At 40.0% G+C, this 16,605-nt stretch overlaps 1 protein-coding gene across 1 annotated transcript in view; it reads left to right on the plus strand.

Annotated features, from left to right (window-relative positions):
* Positions 1 to 16,605, plus strand: part of LOC120058689 (forkhead box protein J3-like) — a 48,092-nt gene that overhangs the window by 8,299 nt on the left and 23,188 nt on the right. Inside the window, exons 2-3 of the mRNA XM_039007434.1 lie at positions 5,443 to 5,517; positions 13,529 to 13,612. Of these exons, the coding sequence (XP_038863362.1) occupies positions 5,443 to 5,517; positions 13,529 to 13,612 (159 nt within the window). The remainder of the gene's footprint in view (positions 1 to 5,442; positions 5,518 to 13,528; positions 13,613 to 16,605) is intronic.

Genomic DNA, 16,605 nt, shown 5'->3' on the forward strand with positions numbered 1-16,605 from the left:
TCTTATCATGTCTTATTATAATCTTAAGAAAATGTTATACATGTTCTAATAAGTTCACTGTCCTTAACGTCTTTGTATTTTCTTTAAAGAACATCTGGAAAACAGAACAAAAAAAGTTATGTTTTTGGGTCGGCTAAAACTATAATTTGGTCAAACAGTAAATTCCTGCACTCAAACTAGTCTGCTCTGCCCCTGTACCTGTTTTGCTGCCCCTGTACCTGTTTTGCTGCCCCTGTACCTGTTTTGCTGCCCCTGTACCTGTTTTGCTGCCCCTGTACCTGTTTTGCTGCCCCTGTACCTGTTTCGCTGCCCCTGTACCTGTTTCGAGCTTTGATGAGGGAGCCGCACTGGCTCTTCCAACTGGGCGCTCCGAGTGGATAGAGAAAATATGTGTTCTGATTGGCAGCATTTCAAAATGCAATAGCAGGAAAACTGTTCTTACAGTTAAAGAGCGGCGGGCCTCAGCTTTCTGTACGTACTCAGTAAATCAAGTATAGTTGAAACCAGTGTTTTTTTTTAAAATGGGTTAAATTGACTCTACTGGGAGTTATCTTAACGCTCGAGAGTGATATGCTCCCTCAAGTTAGTGTTGATAACTGGAGTTCATTGGGAAGGAGGACTTTTAACTCCATTAAAAGTAACCAGGGAGTTAAATCTATGGAGTTATCCACAGATGTGGGAGGAGCTTCATTATTATATTTCCCAGCATGCTCCGTTACAGGCAGATTTTTTTTATTGTTTGTTTCAATGTCTGTGTTTTTGCATTTACATTGATTGGTTTTGCTCGTATGCTACACAAAAATAAGAAACATATATTTTTCTAAACTAATCCAGTCTGTAAATAGTTGGATTTATAGCGACCATTAGTGAGAGAGTTGTTCCAGTTTACATGATGTAGGTAGTCTTCATGTACTGTTTCCCTAGTCTTACACGCATTCTAAATGCAAGTTGTGAGCAATAATTTAAAAGTACTAGATATTTTCCTAAAATTGCACGGGAGTGGATTAAAAACGACATTGAAAAGTGTAGAAAGGCAATTTGAGTTAAATTTAAGCAACTCTGAGTTGGATATTTACTCCATTTAGTGTCGTTTTAACTCCAAAAATATCAACACCATGACCAGAGTAGTTTTAACACAAAATGGGGGTGGGACCATATAAAACCTAAAATAGTGTTACATTTGACTTCATAGGAGTTGAATTAACTCTTGATTTTACGGCACATTTAAAAACAAAATCTCAACTCTCAATTTTGAGCGTTCTACCAGTTTTACAACCAGTCATTTGTATGGCTTTGAGATACGGAGCACGGGAAGCACGAGACTGCCATTGGCAGTGATTTCATAGGGCTATATAGTCATCATTGGGTAGTGGCAAAGGTTTTTTAGGACAATCAATTCCACTGCTAACTAGCAGTATATTATATTTAGCTAAAGAGTTTTGAGTTTGCACTTCGTCAGATGGTGAATTAGCCCGTTTGTGTTATTAGTACACACAAAAATATGTAAACAAATTAATCTGTATTGAACTAAAGGATTTTGGAGCCCTATTTTGATATAGCAACAACAGCCTGATTGTCAACCCAAAATGTATGACAATCACTGGTTTAGGTTACAAATATCTTGAATTATCCATTTCTGCTGCATATTATATGAAACAACTTATTTATTGAACCATACTATCTCAGTAGCACTGTGAATGAAGATGATTGCACATTTTTTCTGTTGCGTGACGCCATGGCAAAATGTTGGTGTGGCCAAATCATGGGCTGGTGCCACCAAATTAAAATGTTAGTGGCACTAATGCCACCAGGGGAAAATGTTAGTCTGGAGCCCTACCCTAACCTTAATTAATTTCAACCCCTATACCTTACCTTAAGTTTCCGTTCTGCCGGTTGAATATACACCTCCTACTATTTTGTGTTGGGACACAGCCATGTGCTTTGGCAACACTTCGTGTCCCTGTCCCCATTCTCCACAGAGAAACCCGGTACTGACAAGACCAGTCACTTTGCTGCAGCACGGGGTCTGATATGCACTGGAAGGAGCCAGTCGCCATGGCCTACCACTGGCCCCTTTCCCTATTAAATTTCTACTATCTTGGAAAAACAAAAGTTGGGATCAATTCCCTACCAATCCAAGTCAGGTTAATCCAGCAGATACGTTCAAATTAAACCAACAAACTGAAAGATTTCCACTGAAAAACAGCACATGCTTTGCTGCACTATAGTGTCTGTTTTGTCTGTATATAGATGTATGCAGCGTGCGCACGGATCCTCGCCAGGTCCCCAGGGACACTGGCAGCTCAGGCTCCTGAAATCTCTTTGTGCCCATCACTCACACAGTGGGCTCCAGTTACAGCAGACTTCCCATTCTGCACTAAGAGGGTGGGGTGGTGCTCCATCAAATGGAATGATAATGTATTTGGTTGCATTTGAAGCAGTGAGTCGTATTCAACCCCCTCCTCATACAGGATGTGTCGATCACTGTCTCTGCTTAGACCTGTAGTTAAGGTGTCCCGGTGTTGTCTCTAGATCCCGTGAGATATTTAGATGTGACAATGCATCTCCCTATCCCCAGACTCCCTACCCTTCTCTCTTCCAACACTATCCTTATCTATCTCTCTGCCTGTGTCCTCATCCTCTCTCCTAACCATTTGTTTACCATCTCTCTCGCTCTCTCTCTTTGTTTCTCTCGCTCTGTTTCCCTCAATCTCACTCTGTTTCATTCTCTCTCTCTCGCTCTCGCCCTCTCTCGCTCTCGCCCTCTCTCGCCCTCTCTCGCTCTCGCCCTCTCTCGCTCTCGCCCTCTCTCGCTCTCGCCCTCTCTCGCTCTCTGTGACAGTGTTACAGCGACCCCTGGGAGCCCCAGGACAAACATGCTGAAACTCCAGGAGAGTTAGTGGAACAACAAACACTCCTCAGTATTGCTTCTGACTAGGGCCGTCTGTGTGGGAGCCCAGTAGTTCCCTATACTGTACACACCCTATCACACCACCCCCCAGTCCCCTCTTTCTCAGCAGACCTCACCTTCTGGCCTCAAGTCATTTCTGTTGCACCCATAGCTTTAACATTATCCACACATGTTACTCTGGCATATATCTACTTCAACAATAACCATTACTCTGTCCTATATCTTCCTCAACATTACCCATATGTCTTACTCTGTCCTATATCTTCCTCAACATTATCCATATGTCTTACCCTGTCCTATATCTTCCTCAACATTCACCACCATGTCACTGACTATTTCAGTCGGACCTTTTCCCCTGTATTTGCTAGGCTACATCTCCCTGTAATCTCATTATCTCATCTAGACCCTTTATCTTCACCATAGCCAACACATCACACTCTCTGACCTATATATCCAGTGCGTTAAACGCTCTCCATCCCCAACAGCACTCTCACAGATTGCACTCTGAGCTAATATCTCCAGCACGGTTATGTCACCTTCCGGCCTATATCCTCTAGTGATCTGCACACACAACCTCTATCTCTCTCATTCTCTCTACCCCTCTCTTTTTCTATGCATTTCTGAAACCCTAGATTTTGGCTCATGTCATGCTTATTCAGCGTAAGCTTGTGCGATATTACACATCATAGATATTACTAAAGCAGAGCGCTTACTAATAATAGCCGCAATGATTATATAAAAAATGCCTGCATCCTTAAGGCAAAGTAAACCGTCTAATTTCAAATCCCCCAAATCGTCTAAGAACAAGGAAGTAGGAAGTCAAATTTGACAACCTCCATTTCACCGTATGCCGCCTTCCAATGAGATTAATTTAGCGCTGGGCAGCAGCAAAGCCCCAGCTGTGCCCAATAAGCTTGTTAATCATCCAACGCCATCAAACGAGTGGGCGGACGCGGGAGCGAATCACATTAGCGCCGTTCACGTCGCAACCACTCAGTGCATTATTGTCAATGCCATCGCATCGAGCTATGACAAATTCAGCCCATTCAGTGAGAAAGGCACTATCTCTCGCCGTGGTAACGGCTCTCCGTTGGTTTATGGCCCGATACAGCTGGCAGGGCTTACTATAGTAACTGGTAAAGAGTCGTCACTGTGGAGCGATGTTCTCATTCTTCTACATATGTCTTCTGGGGGACCAATGGTAGCACCACTGGGAGTACTACACAAAGACGTGGTCTTTTGAGTTAGAGGCCTGGTGGTTTTTATACAGGGATATCTGTCTGTGTGTGTGTGTGTGTGTGTGTGTGTGTGTGTGTGTGTGTGTGTGTGTGGCATCTGCCTGCAACTGGTCTGTGTTCTGTGTGTTTTTGGTTTATGGTTTGGCCTCTTTTTGAAAAAACGGTGCAGCAGGATGCCATGGGCATAAATTAATTATTCATGTATTTGTCAGGTAATGACTCTTTGCATTAGCTTGCTGTATTCTCCTCCTCCATATTCTGACCATGGGCTATGAGCTCACAAGATAGATTGAAAAGTTGGAGAGAGGATGGAGAGGGTGAGGAGCAAATGAAGAGATCCTTTTGAAGAAAGGGATATTGAGAGAAGGGCATGGATAGAGAGAGGGGGAGAGATATAGAGAGAGGGGGGGAGAGATATAGAGAGAGGGGGAGAGGGATATAGAGAGAGGGGGAGAGGGATATAGAGAGAGGGGGAGAGGGATATAGAGAGAGGGGGAGAGGGATATAGAGAGAGGGGGAGAGGGATATAGAGAGAGGGGGAGAGGGATATAGAGAGAGGGGGAGAGGGATATAGAGAGAGGGGGAGAGGGATATAGAGAGAGGGGGAGAGGGATATAGAGAGAGGGGGAGAGGGATAGAGAGAGGGATAGAGAGAGAGGAGGACTCTCTTCTCCCCTCCCCAGTGGTATTAATTAGGAGCTCCAGATGAGTGGAGGAGCCCTGAGGGGGAACACGGTTCATGTCAGGCCAGGTGTACTGGAGCTTTACTGTATGGTAGAGGAGCTACAGTCAGACAGGCTGATAGAGGCTCTTATCTCCATGGATTTCCACTATACAATTACTTAGTGCTGCTAGCCATGGAATTACTTTTGTTTAAGACTGCTAAATCACAAATGTCTCCATTGCATAGTTAACCACCTAATACAGTTTTGGATAGTTTTTTCCAGACCCAGATTAAGCCTAGTCTTAGACTAAAATGCTGTTTTAAATGGAGGCATACTCGGCAAACCGGCCATTCAACTTTTCTTGAACTGTAAAACAATAGAGCATGGTGAATTAATAGATGATGCAGGTACTGACTCTATCTTCTTCTTACTAACAGGTGCCTGGGAGGGTGTGGTTGTCTGGTAGTTTGCGCAAAAGTATAATATTTAATCTTACTCATGCAGACCAAGTGAAAAGCTACTTGTCCTCTACTTTTTATGTTTTGTAAATGTATATTCTTTTCTATGCTGTCATGATTGTGTTAATGAAAACATGTCTATCTCCCCTCTTCTCTCTCTTTTCTCCCAGAACTCAATACGGCATAATCTGTCCCTGAACAAGTGTTTTCTCAAAGTGCCTCGCTCTAAAGACGACCCTGGGAAAGTAAGTATTTCCTGACCATTATAGTCTATGAGAACATATTTAACACAAGAACCGCTTGGCCTTGAGGGACCCCCCTTCAAGCTAAAGAGCAGTCATTCTGACAGTGTAATTAATACATTCCATATATGCTACGCAAAAAATGATTGGTTGGGTTGATGAAGGTAACATTAGAGTATGAAAAATATATTTCAAATAACACAATAGAATTTTCATTCGTTTATGTAAAAAAAATATTATAATAATTCAAGTGTTGAATTTTATTTGTGGAGTACCTTTGTTACAACTATGACACAGAAAGCATATGTGTAGGAATGCGGGAACAGCTTATTTTTATAAATATAAAATAAAAAACCCTAACCACCAAGCCACGCGGTCAAATGATAACCCCAGTAGCCTAAAAATCAAGCGCCAAGTGTGCTTGTTAAACAGTGACAATCAGCACACTATCAATAATGGTGGCATAATGAACATACAATAAGTGTAGATATGACAGCACTCAAAAATAGTCCATTATTGTCAGCTCGTGCTTACATGGTGTGCATCTTCACGTAATGGCATCAGTTGGAGCATGTCCATGTCACATAATGAAAGCTGGTGAGTACGTCGCTGATGTTGTTTTTTGCTTTGGGTCTGCTCTCTGTGATAGGATTTTGTGCTGATAATCGGCCGCAGCATTGTCACCGGCTTGTTCTATCTAAACAGTGCCATGCCTTCCTCGCCCCCATCTCACTGTTTCATTTGGTGGTGGCGCGGGCACCTGCACAGTGCGCACCGTTCTGACATTGTAGCGCTAAGGTCTCGGGTGTGTACAGTGCCTTCAGAAAGTATTCTTACCTCATTTGCACACACTGTAAATAGATGTTTCTATTGTGTTATTGACTGTACGTTTGTTTATTCCATGTGTAACTCTGTGTTTGTGTCGCACTGCTTTTACTTTATCTTGGCCAGGTCGCAGCTGTAAATGAGAACTTGTTCTCAACTGGCCTACCTGGTTAAATAAAGGTGAAATAAATTAAAAAACATTCATACCCCTTGACTTATTCCACATTTTGTTTCATTAGTCTGAATTCAAAATGGATTATAATAAATGTTTTTGCTCACCCATCTACACATAATACCACATAATGACAAAGTGAAAACATGTTTTTAGAATTTTGGCATATTTATTGAAATTACATAAAGAAATATCACATTTACATAAGTATTCACACCCCTTTGCTATGACACTACAAATTGAGCTCAGGTGCATCCAATTTCCTTTGATTATCCTTGATGTCACGACAACTTCATTGGAGTCCACTTGTGTCCAATTGTTTGGACATGATTTAGAAAGATACACTTTTCCATATAAGGTCCCACAGTTGACAGTGCATGTCAGAGCAGAAACTATACCATGAAGTCCAAGGAACTGTCCGTAGATCTCTGAGATATAATTGTGATGAGGCATATATCTGGGGAAGGGTATAAAACAACTTTTAGAGTGTTGAAAGTTTCCAAGAGCACAGTAATTGCCATCATTGGGAAATTGAAAAAAAATTGAACTACCCAGACTCTGCCTAGAGCTGTCCGTCCGACTAAACTGAGCAACCAGGCAAGAAGGACCTTGGTCAGGGAGGTGACCAAGACCCCAATGACCACACTGACAGAACTACATAGATCCTTGGCTGAGATGGGAGAACCTGCCAGAAGGACAACAGTCTCTACAGCACTTCACCAATCTGGGCTTTATGGGAGAGTGGCCAGACGGAAGCCACTCCTGAGGAAAAGGCGCATGCCTGGAGTTTACAAAAGTCACGTGAAAGACTCTCAGACCATAAGGCAAAAGATTTTGTGGTCTGATGAGAAAAATATAACTCCTTGGTCTGAATTGGGGCGGCAGCGTAGCCTAGTGGGTAGAGTGTTGGACTAGTAACCGAAAGGTTGCAAGATCAAATCCCCGAGCTGACAAGGTACATATCTGTCGTTCTGCCCTCTGCAGTTAACCCACTGTTCCTAGGCTGTCATTGAAAATGTTGCCTAGTTAAATAAAGGTAAAAAATAAATAAAATGCAAAGTGTTATGTCTGTAGAAAACCAGGCACAGCTCATCACCCTATTGTGAAGCATGTGGCAGCATCATGCTATGGGGATGCTTTTCACTGGGAGACATTAGAGGGAACAATGAATGGAGACAAATTTGATAAGAACCTATTTCAGAGTGCAAACGAGCTTAGACTGGTGCCAAGACTTACTTTCCAACAGAACACTGTAATGCTGGAACGCTTTAAAACAAGAATGTGACAAAGCCCAGACTTGAAACCCATTGAAAATATGTGGAAAGACTTGAATATTGCTGTTCACTGCCTCTCCCCATCTAACTTTACAGAGCTTGAGAAAATCTGCAAGGAAGAATGGGAGAACATTTTCAAATCCAGATGTGCAAAGCTGATACAGTACAGACATACCCAAGAAGACTCAAAGCTGTAATCGCTGCCAAAGGTGCTTCTACAAAGTATTGACTCAGGGGTGTGAATACATTTGCAAACATTTCTAAAAACATGGTTTCACTTTGTCATTATGGGGTATTTAACAGTGGTGTAAAGTACTTAAGTAAAAATACTTTAAAGTACTACTTAAGTAGTTATTTGGGGTATCTGTACTTTACTTTACTATTCATATTTTTGACAGCTTTTACTTCACTACATTCCTAAAGAAAATGTCGGTTTTACTCCATACGTTTTCCCTGACACCCAAAAGTACTCATTACATTTTGAATGCTTAGCAGAACAGAGCATGGTCCAATTCAAGCACTTATCAAGAAGATATCCCTGGTCATCCCTATTGCCTCTGATCTGGCGGACTCACGAAACACAAATGCTTCGTTTGTAAATGATGTTGGAGTGTGCACCTGGCTATCTGTAAATAAAAATACGTTTAAAAAAGTGTCTGCTTAATATTAGAAATTATTTATACTTTTACTTTTGATACTTAAGTATATTTAAAACCAAATACTTTCAGACTTTTACTCAAGTAGTATTTTACTGGGTGACTTTTACTTGAGTAATTTTCTATTAAGGTATCTTTACTTTTACTCAAGTATGGGTACTTTTTCCACCACTGGTATTTAATCCATTTTGAATTCAGGCTGTAACACAACAAAATGTGGAATAAGTCAAGGGGTATGAATACTTTCTGAAGGCACTGTAGATTCAGGCTGAGGCTCAGAATCAGAAGAATAATCATCATAAATGTCATGATTAATTTCTTCCTGACCATTTGAATTGTTTTCATTCAGATTTTGTAGCATCACTAACACAGCATGTGCATCCAATCATCTTGATCTTCTTGCCATTGTAAATTACGCACGTTCTCACTGTGTACTCCGAGATGGGCAGAGTAGACAGACAGGACTGCTTGGATTCGGTCGACTGATATAGGGTTTACCATTTTGAGATTATAATTAGAATAGATCAATACAATATAATGGGTCACCCTGTTCTTCATTCACAATTGGTGATTACCCAATTATGCATCGTTCGCCTCCCCTCACTCATCAACTCACCCACTTTCCCCCTTTTTCCCCCTCTTCCTCCCCCATCATACTTTCCTTAATTTATTTCATCTGTTATATGTGTGAAATTAGTTTTGGTATAGTTTAGGTTCAGTTGAGGCAATTATCGGGGTGATTATCAAATGTGCACGGCACCTTTGGGGTGATTATCAACTGGGCATGGCACCGGGGCAACCGTGGAAAACCATTCAAAAAATGACATGCCCTCCTAAAACTCATTAAAACACTGTCAAGGACAGAGTGGGGCATGACTTAAAATGTGCAGAGTAATATTATTATTTTTAAATTCATGAGCTGTCCAAATGACTGTTTTTCATGGTTCCAATTTTAACTTTGCATAGCCACCTGTTTTGGTATGAGAAAGCAGAGTCTGTGTTTCAGTGTGTTTCATATCAAATTGCCCACCAATGAGGTTGAAAATTGTTGATTAGACTTAATGTAAAAACACAAACAATTGATGAAACCATTTTTTATGTGAACATATGTTTGTAATATGATTAAGTGTACTGTATCTGTGTCGAGTGAATGTAATAATATTGCAAAAAAAAATGTACCTCCGACTTAACCCCAAATCCCACGTGGTCAATTGCTGATTTATTGATTATGCCTAAAGTCTTGGTCATCTGGTTGGTTGAAGGTGGTGCAATTGCTGACACATTTTGCATAATGCCCCTCATTAAACATATAGGCAAAAATTGTTTCAATGAATGCATGGCCAGACTGAATCAGTGAAGTGTAACAATGGTGAAACAAAAATGATATGTTCAATCTGGATTCCAGGCTACCATTCTTTTTCGGTTTTACCAATATTGTTTTGACCAAAGAGTGTTGAGCTCCGCCATAGGGATATGAACTGTTTGAAAAATGAATCAACTCAATAATTCAACTGGAATCCTTGGCCGTGGCCTGTAGTTTGACACAGAAAGAGAGGTTCTCACCTGATTCTACTTGGACCTGGCCAGAGCCTAAACTCGGGGGAGAACCACTGTGTAAAACAAGGGTAGCAATACATCTCTCTTGCTATTGTGATTGGCCACCTTAGAGACATAAATATAGCTAAATCATGTATGTACTCACATTATCAACTTGTTTTGGGTTATGATACTGAGAGCAGATGATCCATGTGTGTTCCTATTAGGGCTGTCAGAGTTAATTCAACTTTTTGTAATTTTAGTGCACCAATTTTTTTTCTTCTCAGTGTTCAAAACACACTGAAAACATCAAAAATACATTATCTATACAGCTAAAAACAACAAAGCGATGTCAAAATAAGTTGTTATTGAAGTTAGAGTGCCAGATTTTGCATAAGTGATAACTTATAAATGCCGCATGAGCTCAGTTCAACCCCATCAAAACCCAAAATATAAGTTTGTTTTACTCCAAACTTTGTAAACCATGTAAATGTAAACAAACACTCTATAGCCTCAAAACATGGTTAAAATTATAATTTTGATTAAAAAATGTACAGTATGGTCAGTCCCTGCATCCGTAGCTCTGTGTATGAATTTGAGAATGATTACATTTCTCCAGGCCCATCTCAGCTTGTTAACAAAACAGAGGCGGGTTGCCTGCTTTGTTATTGTTTCAATTAAGGACTCTAGCTTTAATTGTAAATCATGCCATTGTTGATGAGATGCTTTTTTCAATAAAGCTTTAATTGAAAATAATGCCATTGTTGATTAGATGCTTTTGTAATTAATTAGGCTATTTTCTCTTGAACCATATGGTTTATCCACTAGACTAGAAACTATTGTAGTGTAATATAGAACATCACCATCAACTGGATGTCACAATTTTGTTTAGTGGAAATTATCTAACCATTATGTAGGTTGGTGGAAATCCCCATCAACTGAGGATGAGGGGTCTCCATTATGTAGATGTGTAAAAAATGATGTTGAATACTGTAATAGTAACCTACATTTATCAATCTGACTCCATTGCTATGTGAATGCTATAGGCCCATAATCGTATCCAGTGCGTATAGCCATGGTTGCGAGCCTTGCATCACCCCTCGGAATACTATGAGATGCACATGTCTAGGTTTACCGTTATGCAAGTATTAAGAGTATACATTTTTTTCTGTGCTTAGCTTCATTCCGTTTCCTTTTTATTCTGAAAAACTCCCCAGTCCATAATGATTACAAGTATACCCATAACTTGACGAAGCCACCACTATGGAGAGTGGTACTCAGGATTCCTTCTATTCACTCTGTCAATTAGGTTCGTATTGTGGAGTAACTACAATGTTCTTGATCCATTCTAAGTTTTCTCTTATCACAGCCATTACTCTGTAAATATTTTAAAATCACCATTGGCCTCATGTTGAAATCCCTGAGCAATTTCCTTCCTCTCCACCTGTATCTTTGTAGTGACTGGGTGTATTGATACACCATCCAACATGCAATTAATAACTTCACCATGTCTGCTTTTTTTATGTTTACCCATTTACCAATAGGTACCCTCCTTTGTGAGGCATTGGAAAGCCTCCCTGGTCTTTGTGGTTGAATCTGTGTTTTAAATTCACTGCTCAACTGAGGGACCTTATAGATAATTGTATGTGTGGGGTACAAGGGATGAGTTAGTCATTCAAAAATCATGTCAAACACTATTATTGCACACAGAATGAGTCCATGCAACTTATTATGTGACTTGTTAAGCAAATTGTTATTCCTGGACGTATTTAGGCTTGTCATAACAAAGGGGTTGAATACTTGTTGACTCGAGACATCTCAGTTTTTATTAAGTTGTAAAAAAAAAAGTGTATAGGAGAGTGATACAAAATCTCAATTTAATCCATTTTGAATTCAGACTGTAACACAACAACATTTGGAAAAGGTATGTGAATACTTTTTGAAGGCACTGTACAAGTGATTTTTTTATTTAACCTTTATTTAACTAGGCAAGTAAGTTAAGAACAAATTCTTATTTACAATGACAGCCTACCGGGGAACAGTGGGTTAACTGCCTTGTTCAGGGGCAGAACGAAACCTATCCTTTGGCATGACTTTGATAGTGAATCTATTTCGTTTTCTAAGTGGAGTTCTCTCAACAGTAATTTTCACGATAGCACGTTGGTAATAGTCAGTGACAAATATCAAAGCTAAGCAGGGCTGGGCTTGGTAAAAACCCTGGATAAGATACCAAAGGGTAGCTGTACGTAGATCAATGCTCCAGTAGGAGGTGCTGCCCAGCCTATTGTTTTTTTTCTGTGCTGGATATAACATTGAAGATCTGAAGTTTTTATAGGTACAAATTCAACATATCGAGTGCTTGGACTACAAGGTTCTATTGGCAAAAAGATGATTCTGAGATAATTGGCTTTAATGTTCTGAAACCTAGTTGGTTTTAATGATGTCAGCTATTTTTATATTGTATTTTTTTAACTTAAGAACATGAATTGGGGTAGTTAGAGTAATATAAAGGTAGAAAACATTGAACAGACATTTTTTAGAAAGATGCAGATAGAACCTTATAGTCCAAAGCTCTCTATATGTTGTACAATGTTTGTCTGTGTTGAAATGTGGTTACTGTAAACAGGTTTCCATCCAACCTTTTTATGTGAGTAAAGTACATAAAAAATGTAACTAGAGGCCTGATGGAAACAGCAAATTTGTCTGTAAATTGACCAAATATTGACTAACAAAATACACTAGACAATGTGGGATCGTTTTGTGTCGGTTAAATTCATTATGTGAGAGATGGCGGTGGAAACGCATTTATGCAAATATTGATATAATAACCATCATATCAAAGTAAACTTGGAGTTACACGATGATATGTTGTGTGGTCCCGCGATGATGTGATGACTCGGAAAGCATGAAGTTTATTACTCTACAGATTCAATAAATTATGATGAACTTCACAGGGTGGTGAAAGTGCACAGTGATGAGCTTGCTGCTCCTTTCCAATAAATATTGATGGTCTTATTCTGGTGACATGATGATCGATTTTTGGCTGCCGTTTGACAAAAATAATCCATAATATTCTCATCGTGTAGCTAGCCTACCCGCAATGTATACAGTATCTGCCAGCTGTTGGCTAGAGTACACATGCCAAGACCAGAGTGGGCACACTCGCTATGTAACGCACCCAAAAAATTGTGACAAAACCATCAGTAGAGTTGAAAATGGCTGCAAACCTATTTAACTTGTATTTATTATTCGATATATGAGAAATTAACCGCAAAAGTTATATTTAGGTGCACTACGTCATCACACAAAGCCTATTATCCACAACCAATCAATATGATGGAAACACATCTCTGTTGGGAAAATATAATTTTTATGCAGATTTTAGAATATTCACATGAAACCCTGTCGCCAATTTCACCCTCAAAACAACAGTTGATGACTTTTTTCAAATCCAATGTATTTTCCATGTAGATACCACATCAAAACAACATTGATTCAACCAGTTTCTGCCCAGTGGGTAGTGTTAATATCTTGTTTGTTTTGGTTTCCAGGGGTCCTACTGGGCTATAGACACCAACCCTAAAGAGGACACACTGCCCACCAGACCAAAGAAGAGGCCGCGCTCTGGAGAAATGGTGAGTAATTAGAGTGGACCAGATGATCCCAAAAGACCGGTCATCAGGAGTCGGGACGAAAGCAACAGCTTCCGACACCGCTGAATTGTCCTCACATGGGCTGACATACAATTTACACTGGTCCTATTAACGGTCATCTGTGGCGTGCACAAATGTAGCATATATACACTACCAGTCAAAAGTTTGGACACACCAACTCATTCAAGGGATTTAATTTTTTTTTTTTTTTTTACTATTTTCTACATTGTAGAATAATAGTGAAGACCTCAAAACTATGAATAACACATGGAATCATGTAGTAACCAAAAAAGTGTTTCGCAAATCAAAATATATTTTCGATTTGAGATTCTTGAAAGTAGTCACCCTTTGCCTTAATAACCGCTTTGCACACTCTTGGCATTCTCTCAACCAGCTTCACCTGGAATGCTTTTCCAACAGTCTTGAAGGCGTTCCCACATATGCTGAGCAATTGTTGGCTGCTTTTCCTTCACTCTGCGGTCCAACTCATCCCAAACCACCTCAATTTGGTTGAGGTCAGGTGATTGTGGAGGCCAGGTCATCTGATGCAGCACTCCATCACTCCTTCTTGGTCAAATAGTCCTTACACATCCTGGAGGTGGGTTGGGTCATTGTCCTGTTGAAAAACAACTGAAAGTCCCACTAAGCGCAAACCAGATGGGATGGCGTATCACTGCAGAATGCTGTGGTAGCCATGCTGGTTAAGTGTGCATTGAATTCTAAATAAATAACCAACAGTGTCACCAGAAAAGCACCCTACACCATCACATAGATTTCCACCAGTCTAATGTTCATTGCTCCTGTTTCTTGGCCGAAGCAACTCTCTTCTTCTTATTGGCGTCCTTTAGTAGTGGTTTCTTTGCAGCAATTCGACCATGAAGACCTTATTCATGAAGTCTCCTCTGAACAGTTGATGTTGAGATGTGTCTGTTACTTGAACTCTGAAGCATTTATTTGGGCTGCAATCTGAGGTGCAGTTAAATCTAATGAACTTATCCTCTGTAGCAGAGGTAACTCGGGGTCTTCCATTCCTGTGGCGGTCCTCATGAGAGCCTGTTTCATCATAGCGTTTGATGGTTTTCGCGACAGCACTTGAAGAAACTTTCAAAGTTCTTGAAATTTTCAGAATTGACTGACTTCCATGTCTTAAAGTAATGATGGACTGTTGTTTCTCTTTGCTTATTTCAGCTCTTCTTGCTATAATCTTCTGTATACCACCCTTACCTTGTCACAACACAACTGATTGGCTCAAATATATTAAGGAAAGAAATTCCACAAATTACCTTTTAACAAGGCACACCTGTTAATTGAAATGTATTCCAGGTGACTACCTCAAAGCTGGTTGAGAATGCCAAGAGTGTGCAAAGCTGTCAAGGCAAAAGGTGGCTACTTTGAACAATCTCAAATATATTTAGATTTATTTAACACTTTTTTTGGTTGCTATATTATTCCATATGTGTTATTCCATAGTTTTGACGTCTTCACTATTATTCTACAATGTAGAAAATAGTAAAAATAAAGAAACACTCTGGAATGAGTAGGTGTGTCCAAACTTTTGACTGGTACTGTATATTGAACAAAACTATAAATGCAACATGTAAAATGTTGGTCCCATGTTTCATGAGCTGAAATAAAAGATCCCAGAAATGTTCCATATGCACAAAAAGCTTATTTCTCTCAAATGTTGTGCGCACATTTGTTTACATCGCTGTTAGTGAGCATTTCGCCTTTGCCAAGATAATCCATCCACCTGACAGGTGTCAAGAAGCTATTTTATTTCAGCTCATGAAACATGTGACCAATACTTTACATTTTGCGTTTATATTTTTCTTCAGTGTATATAAGAGACGATAATCAATTGTTCCGCGTCAGATCAATATAAATGTAACAAATTCTAGGCTACAGTATATGGACATTGAGTATTGCATTCTATGCTTAATGTAAAACGACTCAGTCTCATGATCCTGTATCATTTCGGCCAACAGTTATCACCTATCTACTTTGAGATGGTGATATCATGCTGTGAAAAATCATAGCCCCTATAGAATTAGCACTATACCACTGGCGTTCAGTGACCTGAGCGCCTGAATGAACACGGCGCTGCAGCTCACTGAGCCCCGAGCAGCAGCAAGCCCACTCTCCCCCTTCACATCTACCTCTGCCCTACCCATCACCACGGAAACAAAGCAGGCATATAGCGCCAAAGTGCACAATCATCACAGCCCAATGAGAAGAGGGAGGGAGGGGAAGAACGGAAGGGAGAGGGTGAGAGCGACAGGAAGGGTGAAAGAAAGCAAAAGAGTGAACAAGAGAAAACGAGAGGGAGAGAGAAGGGAAAGAGCAGGAGGAAGAGAACAAGAGAGAGGAAGAGTGAGAGGGAGTAGAGAGAAAAGAGGTAGAGTATTCTAGGCTTCTTTTCCAGTTAACACACAAGGCCCTAGGCTTCCGTTATACATATTTTCTTCTGGATTTTTTAAAATCACAAACATTAATTCAGAACATAGTCATTTTTTATTACACGTAAGCCCTATGACCCTTTTAGTACGCTTCGGTTGCATTGCTGGCAGATTTGCAAGAGTTGTCAGATTGGCTCACAGAAATATAGCCGTCTTTCACTGTCAAAAGAGTATGTGTGTTCCATATTAGTTTTCTCTAGATCTATTGGCAACAGACAAAGCATTTTAGTATGTGGTTTTCAATGCAGTATAGTGCATTTGGAAAGTATTCCATCTCCATGTCTTTTTCCACATGTTGTTACATTACAGCCTTATTCTAAAATGGATTTTAAAGTATTTTTTCCCCTCAATCTACATAAAATACCCCATAATGACTAAACAAAAAACAGATTTGTAGACATTTTTGAAAACAAAAAAATTAAATATTAAATTTACATAAGTATTCAGACCCTTTACTCAGTACTTTGATGGAGCACCTTTGGCAGCGATTACAGCCTTGAGTCTTCTTGGGTATGATGC

Source organism: Salvelinus namaycush, chromosome 14 (genome assembly GCF_016432855.1).
Source record: "Salvelinus namaycush isolate Seneca chromosome 14, SaNama_1.0, whole genome shotgun sequence".
Taxonomy (NCBI): Eukaryota; Metazoa; Chordata; class Actinopteri; order Salmoniformes; family Salmonidae; genus Salvelinus; species Salvelinus namaycush.